The sequence below is a fragment of the Anser anser genome (genome assembly GCF_964211835.1).
Source record: "Anser anser genome assembly, chromosome: 12".
Lineage (NCBI taxonomy): Eukaryota > Metazoa > Chordata > Aves > Anseriformes > Anatidae > Anser > Anser anser.
The window spans coordinates 6,837,200-6,857,931 of NC_139733.1; the positions used below are offsets into that span (position 1 = coordinate 6,837,200).

The following is a 20,732-nucleotide window of genomic DNA, read 5'->3' on the forward strand; positions in this document are numbered from 1 at the left end:
TTACAGCTTTCTTCATTAATAGCATTGGGCTTGTTATTAACAGCGTAAGTGATGTTTCTTATTTTATCAAACACGGCTGGCAAAAGGAACGATAACCAAAAATTACGCAGCAAATACCAAAACCTCCCTTCCTTAACAACATTTTTAAGCAGGAACAGACCCTGTAGTATTCCCTTTTAGGACCTCCTTGTTGTGTTACACCACTTGCCATCACATTGGTCCAAAGAGTGGGCCAGGGACCAAAGGACCGCAGCCCCTCCATGAGGGAGCATGGCCAGGGCTCCCTCACTTCCAGCACAGGGCAGGATGGCCACAGGGCAGCACCGCAGAGCCACAGCTCGTAGCAGAGGTCCAGAAATTACTAGAGCTTCAAAAATGAAAGAAGTTCTCTCTCTCTCTCCCATACTCTCCAAGGACTTATTCAACCATGAAAAACATCTTCTGGTTACTTGTCGGGCTGTGTTCTCCAGAAACACATGCTCTTCTGTGACCAGCCAAGCAGAAGGGATGGAGTAACATCAGATTTATTTTTATAAATATCTGATACATGCATTTCAGGTTTAAGGTGCTTGTATATTCACTAAAAGTGATTTTGGGATGCTTATTTGAAAACAATATTAGAATTCTTCTCTTCGTGATACTTCAGTTAGTTATATAAGGATTTCAGCAAGGCAAAAAAAGAAAGAAAAATGTCCCTGTAGGTTAGTTATATAAGCATCAACTTCAGAGATCAATATTAAATATTTACACATTTTCAACGTATTCATGCAAGAAAAAAAAAATAAATCTGAAACCCCTGAATGCATAGACATTCCTCAGCCTGATCACAAACATTTGCAAGCAGATGAACATTAATTTCAATCAACCCAACTTTATCCCTTAATCACTCAGCTTTAACAGGTGCAGTACGTCGAGCAAGATTCCTCTGACTAGCACAAAAGCGATGTATTTTGTAAATACCTGTCGAAGGGATGGTGTCCTAACTCCAACAAAGGCAGTGGAAGGGAACAGGATCGCCAAACTATTTCTTAAATATTAATAAATATTAATTTATATTAATTTCTTAAATATTTATATTTAGTTCTGTTTCCCTGTGTTGCCAATGCAGGAATTTGAATCACAAGTCCTGTTCTCAAGAGTTGCACGGTAAAACCTTGACATCTGATTGCTAGTGTTTTACTGTACGTTGCTCAGAGCCAAAAGCATCTGGAAAATGTGGTCACATATTCAACGGGTAAAACATGGTTTTCAAATGTAAGACTCAGACCAAGAAAGTTGCTCTCTGTGATTATTAATACGAGTTCAAATGCAGTTACTCAACAATGCTTATAAGGTCATATCCTAGTGGAGTTTTACTTATGGAATTAATTCTTTCAGAGAACTTCTCCCTGGAAAATATGTGAGAAGATTTCATATTTCATCCCAAAGTTCTAAATCTCATTACCTCATGTCCCCAGTTGAGAGTTAAGCAGTATTTGGCAACCCGCAAATCTATCTAATGAGCAATTTCTAAAAGCAACCCAGTTTTGTCGATGATCTACACATCTCTAATGAAGGGAAGGTATCTATGGGACTTAATTTTTTGCAGTTCAACACAGATTTGTAGAAAACAGATGTAGGTCACTTTACATTATGAAATAATTATTTAATTTGCAGGTCCCATGTGACACAAAGTGCACATTCTGCACTTTGTAAGTTCATAATGTGTTGTTACTGAAGCCAGCCCAAGTCTAAAGCTCGTGTCATTCATCAATATCACTGACAACCCATAACAAAGCTGCTCCCTAAGCATACTTTGTGAATAGGGTAGGACAGTTTTGATGCAGTTGAACAAAAACAGAATGAAAGCACTCCTTGGACAAATGCTTGGCTCCAGAAAACTGATGTACCACTTCATCCCATCTTTATCTTTTTTTCTGCTTTTATTTTCCTACTTTTTTTTTTCGACTTTTTTCCTCCTGAATCCATGGTGCACGTAGTATTATTTCCACACTTCTTTTAGACTTACCAGTTCTTGGGCAGAGAGCAATATTTAAATTGGGCTTTCCTCGCTGACTCTGAAAACTGGGTATGAAACTGTTTTCTTTCTAATTGCTTCTTACAGAGACACCATTTACAGTATTTCCAGATCTTCACATTGCAATAAAATGTTAATTTACCAATTAAGAAAAAAGGGGGGGGGAGGACATCTCCAGACTACCGTATGAGTAGAACCTCACAAGTTCTATGTCATTAAAAAAAAGCATGGGTCCAAAGAAAGTAGAGGGAAGAGTCAGAAAGACAGAGACACCGACTCTATGCCCAACCAGAAGCTGAGAATCAAGAAGCGTGTAATCAGAAAGCTTCAGAAAAGGCAAAACCTACTAAATAAAATTTTAATGTAACCTTGAATAATCTTGAAGCACACCACTTGTAAGCATTTTAGAATATGTTTAAAAAAAAAAAAAGAAAAAAGGATAGCATATCACAAAACAACCAATTCAATATATTCTCATCTCAATACTTACAAAGGAGCAGTTCTGTTCACTAATTATCTTTACAGTAAACATGTTTGTTGTGTGATCCAGTACAAATTTGCAAAACAAGTGTTTTCACACCTTATCAAAAATACTTCTCCCACAATAATAAACAATCATAAACAGTTTCACAAGAATTGCTAAATATATGAGTAAAATCTTTTTAGAAAACAAAATAATGAAATTAAATAATCAGACTTCTCTTAAATTTTGCAAGTAATTAATTATTTAGATGTTAATGCAGAGAACTAAAGACCATTAGTCAGAGTCTAAGGTTTCCAGTAAGGATAACATATTCCATAGAGTTATGGAATTGGAATATGGCTTGTCTACCCTAGGAAGGCTGTGCTGGGATAATGTAACAACAAGCATTTCTAGTAAAGATATAGCTTACAAAAAGCTTAGTAGCTTACAAAAATCTGTTAAAAAAAAAAAAAAAAGCTAGCAAAAATTTGTTAGTATAATCTATAACCATTCCGTAAAGAAATACATACTTATTATTATTTACCTGTGTCTACAGAGTGACTGGAAATACTTAATTCAAATGTAAAAAAAAGAAAAAAAAAAATACATTTATCAAATAAAAATCTTTTGCTGTAACATTTCATTTCAGAACAAATATCAATGTCCTCAATTAAATTTCTGGTTAAGATTGAAAGTTTCTTTGCATTCATCCTGGGTGTATAAAAATGCAGTTATGAAAAATTTAAGTCACTATTCCAAGAATGTAGTGTAGGTGTGCATGGTCTTAACCTTAAGCATGCTTGCTCATTCAATTTAGACTTTTTTCTACTGAAAAACACTGAGAAAAATGGAAGATGTTGGTTCAGTTGCAATGCAGAATAAAAATATGTACCAATAATTTGCACTGAAGTTTTGTTTAGTGGCCAGCAAACCCTAGATTAAGGGTTTCTGGAGATAGCTCTCAACTGATTTGACTGTAACAGAAAAGTGCTTAAGTTTAGATGGCATCAACAACAGGGCAAAACAATTTATAGTAATAAAGAACACGGAGCACAATTAAGGGATTCGCCTCAGATGATGTTATTCAAGTGTCAGAACTATGAGAAAACTGAATGTAAAAGACAAACTCAATTTGAAAGATATATGTACTAATTTGGATTAATAATTTAGGAGACTATGATCTCAGGGAACTGCATGGGTTTTGAACGACTACTGGAATGCTAATATGAACGTCACTGGAGAACTCAGAATAAAATGATGAGGGAAAGGAAGGCCTTTTTTTCATGATCATATATCCTAAGACCAAACTTAGAAAAGGCTACCATGCCAATGCAAACAGCACATTATGAATAAAACTGATAGGAAGAAATTAGAAATTCTGTTAGCTTGATACTAGCAGTGAAATGGCTGTCCACATACTGACATTTTTCACTCAGATACAGTTAAAGAAGTTGGATTTAGAATTCTACCCTTGCATTAAAAAAAAAATAAAAAATAAAATCACTCACAGGAAACGCTGCAACTACTGGGAAAAATTTATCTTAGGACAGCCTTATTAAACACACATTGCCCACATAGGGCCTGAACACGCTACTGAAGAAAAAAGATTTATAATCTCAAGAAAATAAAGTACGTTTGGAGTTAGAGCTATCTAGGCTTTCTTTGTACAAACAGGTCAGAAAGATAAAGCTGTGGTCATTTAAGTTAGGTTCTAGAAACAGGAGGAATGCTCCCATTTGTCATGTAGCAATCCCTGAAGATCTCCAGTACTTCCTAAGTATGGCTGGTTGGAGAGGAGGATTTGAACACTTCCTCAGCTACCACTCCCAGAACAGATCACTGAAAGCACACAAAAACACAAAAGCCCATGAAAATAAACAAATGCTTAACTGCAAAACTCGCTATCATCAAGGCTCTTGACTTTAAATCAACATTTCCCCAAGTATAAACCTGAGAAAAAGTTTAAAAATTAATACAAATCAAAAACTATATATATTTCCAAATACATAACCAGATTGGAGCTTTCTTGCTTACACTTCTGCTTAATCCTTATAAACAAAGTCCATGCTCTTTCTGTCTGAAGCAGAGCAATCAGAATAGCAAATCGTTAAAGAAAGTTTTTAGGGTGGTTTCTGCCTGAGTAATGAATGTTTGTACCGTTCCATCATCCTCTGGTTGCACTCTAATACAGACAAAATGTACTTCCAAAAATATTGCCCCCCCCCCCTCTTTTTTTTTGCTTTAAAATTAGACATTCTAACCAAGACATTTTTAGAAAAAGACTGTATTTCACAGAAATGCTACCAAAAAGTTGCAAGACTGTATTGAAAAGAGTTGACTTTCCCTGGAAAACCTGACAGACATTTCATCAGGGCTGCTAAACAAAATCAAATGGGAGCACAACCTGAATATGCAATTGCTGACTGATGCGCTTCTTCATACATCTGGAACACTTAAAGAGTAATTGTCAACTTTTTATAACCTACAAGCCCTGCAGAGAGAGTGTAAGGTTACTAAGAATAGGTTACTGATTTTTATTAGACCCCTTCAAAGTAATTCATGGATTCTCAGAGGTATGCAGACCACAGCTTGAAAGCCACTGATTAAGAAAATTTGCAACTGAGTAGGCTTAAGCAACCCAGCACAGCTAAGATACTGCAAAATCAGAAAATTAAATCAACGCTCTTTTTTGTTAGGCTATGCCAATGTGCCTTAGACCCAGTTCTTGAAACACCTCAGCCTCTTCCAGTGCTGTGACTCCACTCAATGGTCATATTCATAGGAACAAGAGAGCCGGGTTGAGAAAGATAAAGGAGATTTATAGACCTCAGCCACAAAATCAGCTCATAAACTGAAGTGTTTATTACTTGTATTAAATCCCTCGTCTTCTTTACTTTGTACTATAAAGCTCTAAGAGGTGAAAATTCATGTTAGTAAAAGATTAAACTTTATATCATAATGTCTTGCACCATTAAAAAGTTCTATCAACACCAGTAAATAGTGTGCCCATGTAAAAGTCGATTTACAGTGCAAACGTAGGTGCTAAGGAAACATGTTTCTGGACCACATTTTTTCTCCAGTTTAGTTTCATCCCAAGTTGCACTTCCAGTCTGTGCACTCCCCAGAAGTACTCTGCAATGTGAATCAAAGCATGTTACCTGGGGACAAACAGGAGATGTGATTTCTAAAGTATGCTGGGGATTCAAACTAAAAAGTTAAAGTAGACTTCATTCAATCCTTCGTTCACTGCCTGTGCTTACCCAACCATGGCTGCAGGGCTCAGCTCGACCTGCTCTGTGCCTGAGAAAGATTTCCAAAAAGTCAGGTGCATCTATGTAGATTTGAAGTTGAGAGATTTTAAAATTATTTGCCCACCATGCCAATTTAATGCCTTACTACACGTGCACGTGCATATACTTGGTGATGATTTTTAAATATTTTGTCTGAATGGCCTGCTTTGTTTTTACCGGTTTCTCTGGAAAAACAGAAGCAGCAAAAGTGCTGTATATCTGCCTTGTCACAACAGTCTCGGTGTTTAAAAGATTATACCTGGTTTTGTTTTGTTTTCCAATCATCTCTGGTAAACACTGTTTTCCATGCAGGCTTTAGTTTTTCACACAATTTATTTGAATTCATGCAGACTAGTGGGCAAACAGCACCCTCCTTTGAAACTATAGAAACAATCCTATCACCTGATCCAAAAACACTTTCAATTAAAAAAATGGACACATAATAAATAGATGTTTTGGGGAATTTGAAACGTAGTTGAGATGCTAAAACTGCTGATTTAGAGCTGATTTCTGAATTCACAATTGAATAAGAGACCAATCAGTATTGCTGTACGTCATACTGTTTTATTTTATAAGCTATTAGTGTTAACTTTTTGCAATAGAGATGTTTTCAGAGCTTTTGGCTTGTCTTTGTTTTAGGAAAATTCTGTTTGTTTTTTTAATCACCAGATAAATTACTTCAAGAGAATTGTGGCTCCCTTTGTCAAGTTCAGTCTATTAACAGTATTCCTCTGTATTATTAATGTTTAAATTTTAAACTTCTACTGAAAAAGCTAAGTTCCCATGAATGCATTGGTATTTATAATCGTCTTCAAGCGGTTAAAATATGGCTGAAAATATAGTATGATAAACTGTTTTTCATACCCATGTAAGATATAACAAGAAGGCAATGTGTTTAAATTCTTATAAGAGACATCTAGGCTATTCACCAGGAGTAACTGTCTCACTGCATGGATGCTTAAATAAATTATCTCGGAAAGACACAGAATTTCCATTACTGGAAACTTGGAGAAATAAGTATGATAAATTTCTGTCAAGAATGGCTTAAGTATTGTTGATAGTGCTTTTGAGTACAGGGACAGACTAAATGACCTCAGAGATCCCTTCAAATAGGTTTTCTCATATTCTGCCTCTTCTTGTTTGTCTTTGGATGCTTTCATCAGGCTTCGGCTTAACCAGGGAACAGAGACTGGAGCACTCCCTGATTTATAATACCCAGCACTCTTCTCCGCACAGCACTCCTTATATAGGGAGTTCTGGGGAGGAAAAAGTAAATACAGCTTTGTTGCTCTGCACAGGACGAAGACAGACCGACAACGCATGCCCTCTGTTTCAGTCGCAGCCCTCCTAGCTTGCTGGCTGTGGGGGATGGTGCTCAGCCGCCCCCTGCATCCCTGTCCTCAGCACTTCTGCACGATCCCACAGGGCCGGCCAAAACAGTGCGGCCCCCGGCACCCCCAGAGCCAGTTGGCACATGGTGGCAGGAACACCCCACTTTAGCCAGGCCTGTTACTCTCCCGGCACAAGGCAGCGGACACAGACACAGGTTGCTGCCCTCCCCAGATGGCACTTGTTGAGCCTAGGGAGTCCCAGTGGGCTCAGTTTGCCTCCTGAGGGGCCTCGCAGCTAAAGCTGAGCATCGACTGGAGCCAGGCTCTTCCTGGCAAACTTCTACAAACAAGCCACCAAACCATCCTCGCATGATGCTCTCTATGACCCCTTATTACCCCTCTGTGACCCCTTATTACCCAGGATTCTCAAATTCATATATTTTGGAGACCTAATCCTGAATCTGCCCTATCTTTTGAATACAGAAAACAGCCTAAAAGCACCAATTTTTCAGACATGAAATACTGTAATGACCTAATGACAACTTAAATGGGCATGACTTTTACTTCACAAAAGCCTTTTACAAGTAGTGGAAGACAGCAAGATGATTTGTGCACAAGAGCTTGGACCCACATATAATAGCTGGATGCTTCAACCTTCTCTGTTTTCTGTTCCTGGATATTTATTGCTTGTGTTGAATTTAAAATATATATATAAATAATAATAATAAAAAAAAACAGGCTGGGATAATGTCATTAGAAGCCATATGCTGCTTCACCTCTTCCTAGCTTTGGGAGGAAGAAGGTTAAATGGGGGGGTGCTGTCAGAACAAGCTGTTTGTAAGGAGTGCAAATACCTCTGTGTTTCTCCTGTTTTCCAGGATGCCAACTGCTTCATCACTTGTACTGTCAGATGGGTTGGACATCTTTAAAAATCCTCCTGGAATCTCCTGGTTTAATTTTTATAAAGAGCGATAAAAGTATGCGAGTGTCTGCAACAACATTACTCAGAAGTTGTTTTGGTGCCTCTGACATTAATCTATACTTTGAATTTCATCTAGTTTATATAAAAACGCTATTTCTTAATACCTGCACTTCTACTGCCTCACCTTTTCAGTTTCCTTCCTTGGACATCACAATTAAAACCTCCAGTGCACTGACAGCTGGGGCAGTGTTACTTATTTAGTAGCAATGATGGCAAGGATTCCTATTAGGATATATCAGCTTTTAAGGCTGTACTGCCCTTATATCCCCATCATTCGACCTGTTTTTCCATTGATTCGGTATTCTACAGTGTCTGAAGGAGATTATGTAACACTTACAGAAAAATATACATACATTAGGTTTTTATAGCAAAAACAGTCATTTGAATGCTGAGACGAATGGGGGCAGGGGAGGGGTCCAAATCTGTTCTAATTAAGTACTACGGTGAAATTAATTTACAACTAAAACACTCTGAAGAACTATACCTGGTTTGGTACAAGATTACGTTGTACTATACAAATGGTTGACAATCCTTAAAAATTAAAACGAATGCTTACAGCCTGCAAATAGCACAGATAAAGGATACTGAAACGGCTGCCAGATTTCCCCGCTGTGCCAATGGGTGATTAGTTGACACTGACAGCGAGGATTAGAAGACAGTTCAGCTGTTCCCTTGACCTTTTGAGATATACAAGAGATTTGAAGATGTTTGCTAATTGTTGTTGTATTCAGCAGCTGCAACAAAATTCTGGAAATATTTAAATATTTTAAGTAATTATTTGGGGATGCTGGGTTTTTATTTGTTTGTACTGACATAGTTCATGAAGTAGGGTTGCAAACCAAGATTCAAATTACTGCACAGTACTAAAATGAATGAAATTTAGCTCATTTACTTTAAAAAGGCTTCAAATTTTCTACATCACATCTTGCTTTATGGAAAGAACTTAAAGAGATAATGCATTTTCAGTGTACAAAAACATTGCCTGATGATATTTTTTCTTTTTTTTTTAATACAAAGTGCACGCTGGTTGTGGAATCAGCTTAGATCTTAAGTGGGCTTCATAGTTGGCAGGCTGGCAAAAGACAAAGTTGCTTACTGTTATGTACTGCTGTGATTTTAGGAAATTTGTAAAATAATGTTAACATTAGCCTTACAAACTGGATTTTTATGCCACCTGCATTTATGCATTTTAATGTACTCTATGCTATCACATGTAAAATGTGTTGGTTTTTTTTTGTAGTTTATTTTTTTTTGGAAAGAGATTTAAAGTTGCCACAAAAATATATAATTAACTTTATTCAGCTGATTCATTCACTTATCAATCAAATATACTAAATTCATACTTTTGAAATCCAGGAAGACAGATTTTTAGAGACTGGAAGATATAGGAAACATCTTCCTCTGGAAACCTTTATGTCCTTGGATCTTGCATTGGCCCTGAGCATTTCTCAGTATGTAAGTATAGCAAAGGACTTAAAATAGAAGGATATATAGATAGAAAGATAACGCACGCTTCATTAGCCATGCAAGGCCTACTGAATTCAAAGGTTAAGGAAAATGCATGATGAATCCCCAAACATGGACTATATAGGTAAAGACAAGTAAAAACTGATAAATGTTGCATTAAAACTTCAGTTTATATTAAATTACACTCATTATGTCTCACTAGGAAGTAAATGAACTGAACATCTCCTTAAGAGGATGACTCGGGATTTTCATGTGGTTATTTATCTGAGGTTACTTTTAATTAAGTTTAATTAAATTTGGTTAAAGTTCCTCAATAATCACTGCTATTACTTTAACTTTTTTGAAAAAACTGCTTGTCTCCTAGGATCATTTGAGCAAAGGGGAAACACAGGTATTTCTTGTTCAAATAACACCTTGAGCCATACATAGATTTTCTACTGCTCATTTCTAATACTAAGGCAATGCAAATGATCAACATTAATAAAAACAATAAAACCAACATGTTCACATTTGGCAGGAACTGGTTGTATTCTACCGCAGAATTTGACACTACTGAGTACCATTCCCAACAGCAGATGAGCTGGTAGTGCTCCTGCAGAGCTAATCCTGCTATTCAGTTTATATCCAATGTTTGCTTCCTGTCCAAATGACACCTGTGTGTTTCTTCTGAGCCAGTATGTGTCTGCATACACAGAAACATATTTCAAGGTTTCCCCAACAGGCATTTTGGACTTATACAATTTAAGAATAAGTTGATTTCATCAGAAAGAATGTAAAATTTATAGAATCCCCAGAGGAAAAACCAAAGAACCTACTAAGGCATTGCTTTGTAGAAAGGAAATAGGAAAAGTTTGTGATCTGAGCAATAATTCTAATGAAGAAAAACATTTCTGTGAGAGCAGGGGAAGGGAAGGGAAGGGAAGGGAAGGGAAGGGAAGGGAAGGGAAGGGAAGGGAAGGGAAGGGAAGGGAAGGGAAGGGAAGGGAAGGGAAGGGAAGGGAAGGGAAGGGAAGGGAAGGGAAGGGAAGGGAAGGGAAGGGAAGGGAAGGGAAGGGAAGGGAAGGGAAGGGAAGGGAAGGGAAGGGAAGGGAAGGGAAGGGAAGGGAAGGGAAGGGAAGGGAAGGGAAGGGAAGGGAAGGGAAGGGAAGGGAAGGGAAGGGAAGGGAAGGGAAGGGAAGGGAAGGGAAGGGAAGGGAAGGGAAGGGAAGGGAAGGGAAGGGAAGGGAAGGGAAGGGAAGGGAAGGGAAGGGAAGGGAAGGATGCTAAAGGACAGAGAGATTCCAAATATCAGCTACCTGAAAACACTAAAAAATGCAGCTCTGTCACAGCTGTTGGGAAAAAAAAAAAAAAAAGGGAAGCAAATCACATATTAAAAACCCACAAAAATAGAAGATTTTTTTTTGTCAAATCCACGGTCAAGTGTGTCGTTGTACATGGCAACACGGAAAGGGCCTTTTTCCTTCCTCTACCACATTGACTGAATTACAGAGCCTGCCTGTTCATCTTCTAAGCCCCAGCATTCATCCTCGTGGGGAGGTTGGAAAGTGATGCGCTGCCTTCCTTCCAAACAGAAAGGAAACACACATCTCTTGCATGCCAATAAATTGAAGAAATTAACCTCTAAGAGTTGTCCCCAGGGCAATACAGCTGTGAGCCATTATTTCTTGTGATAGGGCCAATTTTTTTTTTCCTTTTCCTCCCTCTCCATTGTCCCATATTCTTAATATGCATCTGATATCTGCCGATTTGGCATAGCAGGCTGGGATTTCTAGTTCCATCCCCCAGCACAGGGAAAATTTCTCTCTATGCAGAGAAATGCGCACAAGAGCAGAAGACAAACCCTGCACGTACACCTGAAGATTGTATGAAACTGGTGTAGGACCTTAGTTGACTGACAAATACAGATAATGGAGGGGTAGACATAACCATCACATTTGGTTAAAAATAAACCAATAAATAAATAAATGAAAGAAAACTAATTTATGGAAACAGTTCAATGGTGGACGGGAAACTTCAGCTGATTATACATACAACTACAGAATAATTAACAAAATTCTTAACAAAGACTTCAGAGTTGTATCAGAAAGGTAGTATTTCTTATTTTCTCCTGGATGCAGGGAATGTCTGCTGTGTATCACTAGAACAAAATTCCCTTTAGAAGGCTAGGTGTCACAGCTGAAGCAATAATACCACCAACTGATGTAAGGAAAGACAAGAGTTGGAACCATGAAAAGATAATGGCTGTAACAACAGCATTTTGAAATGTTTTAAAGGAATAAAGTCTTAATTGCGTGCTATTACTTGGTTTTGTTCGTTTGTTTTTTAAATACAAGAAATCCCGTAACACTTACTGTAAGTGCTGGGGAATTGGGACAGGTGACATCTTTATAACATGACCCTGCAGTTGAGCCTTGCTGAAAGCCAGCAGAGCGCCTACTGCAGCCATTCTGCTCCAGCAGAATTTGCAGTGAGGGGAGGGAACTTGCAAAGAGGATTGGATTGACCCAAATCAGCTGAAGTCTTAAAATAAACAAATAAATAAAGTATACACCAGTATAGACTACAAACTGGATAGAAATTCACGCCACCTGGTATTCAATTCAGCACTTTCACTCCTAAGAGAAGTTTCTTGCTAGCTGCTTTATATTCTTATATATATTTATATACCTGTAAATATGAAATGTTTACTTTTTTATATCCTTATGCAGTTACCTGCACTAATCACTGTTCCAAATCTCTCCCACTGTGACATATTTCTACAGAATTGCTCAGTGTGATGAAATGTCAAAAGACATATTTTGACTCATGTCTTCACAGGCAGTAGCACGAGAGGAGATGAGAACAGCACAGTGTTTTGGATCTTAAGCAATAGATCTGCACAAGGTGGGGGTGAGTTGCTCAGGTTGTTTTTTTTTCCCCTTGAAGACTTATTTTTATAGATATTTAATCTGAACAACATCTTTGCTTCTACGGTAGAGGTATCTACAAGTAGATGCATTTACATCTATTTGGCAAATACCCCACCGGTGGGCATGTTGGCGCTTTCATTTCCATGTCTGACTGTGACTTGCTGTCCCTTTGGTCCACGCACACGTCCTTGTTCAAGGTCTGCTTATAAGGAGTATGAGATGTGCTAGGGACACGCAGAACAGTTGTACCATGAGGACCATCACAACTGGGCAGCTCAGCATGGAAAGAAGGTGAGCAACCACCCTCCCAGGCACTGCAGAACAGCTGTACCTTCTCACCCGTACAGGTGCCCTTTCTGATTTAAATCTCCTGTTGACCAAGCAATGGGGTATGTTATAGGAATGATAGGGAAATGCCTGAATGGTGAACCAGCAGAAATATTATCTCCTGTAAGAAAACTAAGAGGTCAACAGGCATCCCAGCTGAGGCTCCAAGCAGCGGCATATCAACACCACCACAGGTTAATGCATCTGACTTGGGAGGTTCAGATTTCAGGGTACCGTGCCCTGCTTGTGCATTTGTTCCTGTTCATTAACTTGTTGCATGAGTAACGGGAAGGCTAACCCAGCCAAACCTCTGCTGAGCAGTATTGTGCAACAAAAGCTTTGCTTTCAATACAGAGTTTTGCCTTGGGAATTTCAACCAAAACTACCTCAAATCAAAAAGACTTCTAATTTTTTTCTCCCTCACCTAAATTGCAAAGAACTGTACGCTAGACAATAAATGTTATGCCTGTGGCTTCACACTGACAGCTGGGACTTCAAAACATCTCCCTCGGGCTACTTTTTCCCTCCCTTGTAATTCACATAAGGAAACAGAATTCAAGGAAGAAAACTTCAACAGCTTGTTGCAGTCATGTAAATAGTAAATGACTGTCAGGTGTTGATATCAGTGGGTTTTGCAACAGGGTAATAGGAGCCACATGTGAAACAAGGCCTGAAGGACAGTAACAAGGGAGAGGATTCAAGGCTCAGAACCAGTTCACAACACCAGTAAAGATGGGGGATGCACCAAGGCTGGGCAGTACTGCTAATCCACAGGGCAGACTGCATGAAGGTGGCTATGGGGAAGAGATCTACATGGAGGGGGGTCAAAAAAAAAAAAAAAAAAAAAAAGGCAGATTCCTTCAGCTCCGTAACACTGCAATTTCTCACTTCCATGGGGGTTCTCACCCAGTCTGAGCTCCCTTTCCCAGAGGTTGTTTCATTTCCACAAGCAATTTGATGGTTTGAGACCACAGTTTGGGTAGCTGATCTCAAGCAACCGTTCTGTTCATATACTGGCTTTAAAAACAGCATTGACACTTCTTTAACAAATGTATGCAAAAATTATTTCACCATATACTGATACAGAAAGACAAACATTCAAATATGGTCCTGGACTAACTCTAATCTACACAGCAAAGACAAACAAACAAACCACCATGTAACCAGGCTCCCATATATTCATTAAATCCCTTTCACATATCACAGGCTCGCTATTATGTTTGCTCAGAGTCTGTAATCTGTTAACCCAGGACACTGAAGGATTTTGTTCCGAGGCACAAAGTATTTTCAGCTTGCCTAAGTCACATCCCTGTGTAATCACCATTAGAGCAGTGACTACATCTGCACCAGCAATTTTCTCTCAAAATACATTTACTGAAACACAGCAGCAGTTTTGCACTTTTTTGAAAGAGTGGAAAACTGATTGTGTGGATCAGTAATGAGAGCAGTAATTGCCACAGGGCTGACAATAATTTATGCAGAAGTTCTCAATTGCTCCTAATGGCCTGTCAGATGGTAAAAGGGAATGCAAAGCAGATCATAAAAACAACTCTAGCGTAGCTTCGGAGAACAGAATTCTTGAAACTTTCACTCTTACTAAGAAAAGTGAAAAATACAGGAGCTGAACTGGCTTCTGGAGAAGCAATAAAAACAAACTACACTATTATCTAGTAATTCACATAGATAAGATTTTGTGATAGCAGAAAAAAAAAAAAAAGATTGTTTTCCAAGATTTATTCACATCTTAAATGCAGGAGAACAAAATCATCAGGTAATACCAACAGCAGATTACTACCACTACTAGGTCCGAGGTTGGTTGAGGAAGGTAGCTACTGGTTCTTCAAAACCACAGAAATATTCCTCATTTCCAAAGGTGTAAAGTGAATGCAACTCAGAAAGTAATAACCTACTTACTTTTCTAAAGACAATACCAAACTGCGCTAGAGCCATTTGGAAATGCAGTTATACTAGTCAGAGGACTTACGCTTTGGTAATGTATCAACACATATAGTTTAAAATTGGAAAACAGTCCAACACACAGAAAAACTTTTAATCTTATAGCTGCCTAACACAAGAAAGCACACTGACATACGCATACATTACACTGTACTGCTAGACAAGTTTCCTGAAGCAATTCAGGCACTCTAATGTTTTTTGTTTGTTTGTTTGGTGGTTTTTTTTTTTTTTTCGATCTGTGCATTTTATCCCATATTCCTCCTACAAACACATCAGAGGAAAAAGCATTTTGCACTTAAACTACAGAAACTAATTCCATTACAGCTTCAAAACTTAAAGTAGGTTTCAAAACGAATTGCATCTCTTCTAAAAAATTAAGGAAGACTTCAACTTATCATATTAACTAATAAAATATCTTCCAGGAAAACAGTTCTAAAAATGTGGGGAAAGCAGAGACCACTGAATGAAATACTGTGCTGTGGGAAAACGCAAACACATTTTCCCAGGCTGTACTGCTGAGCTTTTCAGACTGTCCCAGAATTTCAGATGTGTCATACATTCCCATGGGAAAAGAAACGTTTTAAATACAATATCAATAATAATAATAATAAAAGTAATAATAAAAATCATGGTCTGATGACACAACTCCCCTCTTCCTAAAACCTCGTAACAATCTTACTTTTAAAATATTTTCAAAAAAAATTTCCCACAAAGTAAATTTATAAATAAGAGGGTAGTCTGCACATTTGTGCCTAAGAAAAAAAGTCTGCAGAATTGAAATCTTAATTCTGTAAACCATTTTTCATGGTTTACAATGTCCCCAAGGTATCCTACTATGCCCAGGTATGAGGTAATGAAAATAAATGTTTTCTTCGGTTAAAAAAATAAATTACTTCTTTCCCTTCTCATGCCTACATCAGAGACCTGCTGAAATTGATAACAACATATTCAATGTTCAGTGAGAAAGCAACAAAAGATTCCTGATTACATAGAAATGATTAAAGAATCATAAATATGCTACAAGAGCTACGCATAGCTACGTGCTCATTTTGCTCGTGAATGGAAAAGGAAAAAGGAAGGGTCTTCAAGGAAAGTAGCCAAAGGAAACTGAAGAAAATGTAAAAAGCATTTCAAGGTTATATTTAGAGGAAGACATTCTTCATACGTTTGCCAAGCTATTCACGTCATTTCACACAGCATGTTTTATCCAGCTTTATAAGTCTATGAGAGAACAGGAAAGAAAAAATCTGGATCGGTTGCCAGAAATGGAAATCTTGCATTTATGCAGAGGAACGAATATTTTAAGCATGTGAATTCAAGAGTACTTTCAAAGGGGGGGGGGGGGGGGGGGGGGGCTTAAATCCTTCTACAGATACCGCAGAAGGATCCTGCAGTTTATAGCTTAGAAGTAACATGACCTAGCTTCTATTACTCTCTGTCCAGCTAGGCTCACTGGCCTTTAGCTATGTCACTAAAAATACTCAAATGAGTGAATTTCAGTAAGTTCAAGTCTTCAGCTGGTATAACCCAGCTGAAGACCTGCCCATGTTTATGTATATAGGCTACATCAGTTACATAAGCATTCACATATTTCTCTTCTATAACACGCTAAACAATAATCTAAGATTAATAAACACCAACCACAAGCTCAAATGTGAAAACAAATACTCAAGTTTTATAAGAATATTATGATTTTAACTCAGCACACGTCACAAAGGTCAACCGTTTGCATAAAGAAATGTCAAGCATGCAAATAATACATCACTACCAGATGTAGTGGTAATAGGAACAAATGAAATGGAAATTTCCTGTTGGTGACCTTCCGGAGGGTAGGGATGGAATTAATTTGAGATATAGGACCATTTTCACTTAAATCTATGCAAACGACTTCAATAAAGAGTTTCTTTTTACCTTCATTGCCTTCTCCAGGTGGCTGGTAAAATGAGAGCCCCAAAGATATGATGGCTGCAATTTCCAAGATTATAAGAGTCACGTCCTGCAGCGCTTCCCAGACTAGCTGTAAGAATGTTTTTGGCTTCTTTGGGGGAATGAAGTTTTTCCCAAAAATAAGCTTTCTTTTTTCTAGATCTGCAGCAGTGCCAGCTAATCCTGTAAATTAAAAAATTAAAAATTAAAAATGCAGGGAAATAGAAAATAACCATTTATATCTGCTTTTCTATAAATTATTTCTTCAAGTACAACTACAAGCTGTACCAACCATGGCATATTAACAAACAGGCAGATTTTTCATTTATATTTTGCTTTTGCAAGATGACTTGCCCTTACTTTCTGAACGGTATCCTTAAGGACTTTGTTTAGCACTAATTCCTGCCACTTTTATTCCTAAACCAGTCTGTGAATTACTAGGCTTACTTTAATAAGATCTATATATATATATACATACAAACATATATACATGTAAGCAATGACTTCTGAAAACGTAATTTATTTGGACTTTATGATCTATTTGGGATGCGGCTGGAATAGCTGTTGGCAGCTTTTGGTAATATCAGAAGCAGCATATCTTTGTTCAGACCTCAGGTTAATGACCTCAAAGTAAAACTCAATAAAGCATGTCATGTTCTCCATCAAAGCAACTGCTCTTGCTGCATAGGTACTGTCACATAATTGCTGGAGTGAACTGTGTCAAATTTTGTCCCTGAGAGTACAGCCACAGTGACAGGATATAAGTGTAAAGAAAAAGGAAACAAAGGTTCCTTAAATCTGTATAAAAGTGTAGGTTTTCTGCATGATACTTCAAGTTAAGAGCATTTCAATGTAAGGATGCAATGTAAGAATGTGAATGAAGCTGTGCTGAAGAGTTCCAACCTTTCACTTAGGTGCTTTTTTTTTTTTTCCCTGTGTTTTAATTATATCAAGTCCGTGCATGTCTATCACCTTTTCTGTTAAAAAAAAAAAAAAAGCTACAAAATACTTGCAAGTGTTCAGGTAGAATAACTGTGCCTACATACTGCTCTCAGCAGCATAAGGAACTGCAATAAAGTAGAGAGGTTACAGGTATCTGTCAAATAATATTTCCATCTGTTAAAACATTTACAAAACTGTAGGTTTTGAATGCAATCAGCAACAGAAAATTATTCACACTTATTCACACTAAGATGACAATGAAAATATTTCCACTGAGAGTTCACCTCAGAGGACCACTACAAAGGTGCTTGCAAGAGAGCAAGAGGAAACCATCCCATGTTGTAAGGCTTCCCATCACTCCTCTCCTTGCACAGATCAAGGTAACTCCTTCCCTTCCTCTAAAGTACATTGTACTACAGGTACCTGAAGAATGGAAAGCCCTCATACAAGCATCTCCAAGACACCAAGCAGAAGAAACAAGGATCCTAACATGCTAATGACACCCAGCTTTATGTCCCAGCCATTGAGGACTGGCACTACCGTTCCCAGCACCACGGTGCACACATGCCAGATGAAAGCACCAGCCCAGGCATCATTTCCTCAAGACCAAAGTGATGCTTTGCTGAACGTATCAATCCTGCCACAGTACAGCCACAGCCGACTCACCTTTCACTTCGAGTATATAATTACAACTGCTGTGTAGTTTCTGGCTCTTGGTTAACTCATCAAACTTTCATTTCACCTTCAGCTTCTACGAAACACTATCCTCCCCTCCCAGGTAAAGACATGCTGTAGTTATTATTGCCTCGCTCAGTTTAATTTTCAGTACCTACTGCTTAGTGAGACTACAACACAGGTTGCAGCTACTACAAAGTGTGCCTATGCTCATCTCTGCAATTCAGACAATCACGTCAGACTTCTCAGCTCCTCTGTGAGTTCTCAGTCAGCTTCCAATGTGGGCTAAAGGCTTTACCCCTGTGAAATGTGAATAGCAGATGATGAGCCATTTGGGTAGTTACCCTTTTGTGAACCAATGTAAATCAGAGAAGTTAAGGCAACAAAGGTGGGAGATCAGAGGAGTCACTCACCACTGATGGGATCTGACATAGGGACAAACCTTCAGGAGAAATGAAACAAGTCCAATTTGATCAGCTTCCAGAGGGCTGCAAAGCCCTTTAATACAAAACAGGGTTTTCACTAAAAATAGCATGCACAATTTGTACTAGTTCCCCAAAACATAACCTGCCCCAGATACCGCACTGACTTCATACATGAAGGGGAAAGTGCATCAACACCGTTGACAGTGGCAGGAATTTCTGGCAGAAACGTTCATATAATGCATCTACAAGCAGCAGAAAGACGTCAAATGCATACTGGAAAGCAGAAGAAAAATACATCTTCAAAAGGAGTATTTCCCAACACAGAACATATGTGCACAGCAGCAGGCCAGCTCCAGCAGGTAAGCAGATGACTGGGTACTCAGCCGCGGGAAGCCACGGCTGAAACAGCACAGGAAATAGCTGCCCTAGTTTTGAACAATCCTAATTACATTTACCTAGCCTTTTACAATGAATTTACCACTTTGCAAACTGCATTATGCATTTTATTGTCAATAAGCCACAAAAGGTATGCATGTCCTGTCCTATGCTACTGATCATAGCACATACGGTATTTCATATGTACATAATAAGAAGCCTCCAAAGCAAAGGAAAGAGAGAGACTGGAACTCAAAGAGCTGCTGCTTCTCTAACACACATATTGTCCACTGATACTGAAATTTATGCACCATAAGGTTGAGGACTAGGCTGGACATAAAGAATCTATGTCCACCATTGTTTTCCAGTCTATGTAACCTATGTTAGATTTTAGATATAAATTTTAGATATAAATTTTATTAACTTTCTTCTTTAATTATGGCATTTATTTTCTTGTGAATTATTTAGAAATGCTGGAAAATCACATTCAATGTTCAGTTCAAACCAAAAGGTTTCCGTTCTCCCAAGCTGTGGCCCTCACTTTAAGAACCCTATTCAATTCATATTATTTTTTCCCTCCCTCTGAATATCAGGAGCTGACAAACTCCTGGATTTCCAGAGCAAGGGGAAAGGAAAGCATGAAGAAATCTGAAGACTGATGATGAAGTCACATCATAACAGCCCTAAGTGTTACTGCAGAGGTAATAAGGTCAGAAAGGGACAACAAAGTATGTAGAGAAGTCAAAGCTGTACACAGAGGTACTGCTAAGGGAAACAGCACTGAGAATCAGAGGCAAAGATGCTTACTTTGCAAAAGCTTCCATCAATTCTCCATGGCACTGCCAGAAGAAAGTACACAGGGGCACCCCTTATCTTTTCAAATCTTTTTATTCAGAGATGCTACTTTACATAGTCCTAGAGGTGGTTTAAGGAAGCCAAACTTTGCGGCTTGAAGAGGATGAGAGGTCACTCGCACTTCGTCGCACTGGCAGATCTGCGGGACGCTGCTTCCCAGCGAGTGCACGCTGACAGGCAGTGCAGATGGTAAAAACGTCAATTAGCACAGCAGGATCTGCAAGTGGACATCTGTCCTCACCATTACTTTAACCAGGAGACGGCATTCCTGCTGCTAGATTTGCTTTTTTCCCCTCCCCCTTATTACACATACTTACTTCACTACTGTTCTTGAATATTTTTTTTCCCCTCACTTGTCCCTTAATCTATGTATTGACTGCTGTGACAATAATGAAAGAATAGTGCAAATGAGAGCAAGAGGAAATATCATTTCTATATGAAGAGGAATTGAAGAAGAAAAAAAAGTTAACAGAGATACCGGTTCTATTTGACCTCAGAATCCAAATGTTACTAGCAAAAGCATTCGATGCTGTATTCTGTATGACGATAAGTCACAGACAGGCTGGTTTTAAATTCATGTGTCCACACAAACATATCTATCTATCTATATATATATATGTATATTTAAAATACTTTTGTATGTTGAGGCTATGCAACAATTCTTTGCTTGACCAAAGTGTTTTAGAATGATTGTACAGATTTATATCAAATTTGTCTACAAATATTATGCATATGTTTAAGAAATACTGTGAAAATTGATTACTGCACTTGAATAGTTTCTTAAGGTTTGTT

The 20,732-nt window shown here is 38.2% G+C and overlaps 1 protein-coding gene across 27 annotated transcripts in view; it reads right to left on the reverse strand.

Annotated features, from left to right (window-relative positions):
- ATP2B2 (ATPase plasma membrane Ca2+ transporting 2) overlaps positions 1 to 20,732 on the reverse strand; it is a 413,900-nt gene that overhangs the window by 108,081 nt on the left and 285,087 nt on the right. For all 27 annotated transcript variants that reach the window (XM_083796485.1, XM_083796487.1, XM_083796480.1 and 24 more), the window contains one exon: positions 16,654 to 16,851. In XM_083796485.1, the coding sequence (XP_083652611.1) occupies positions 16,654 to 16,851 (198 nt within the window). The remainder of the gene's footprint in view (positions 1 to 16,653; positions 16,852 to 20,732) is intronic.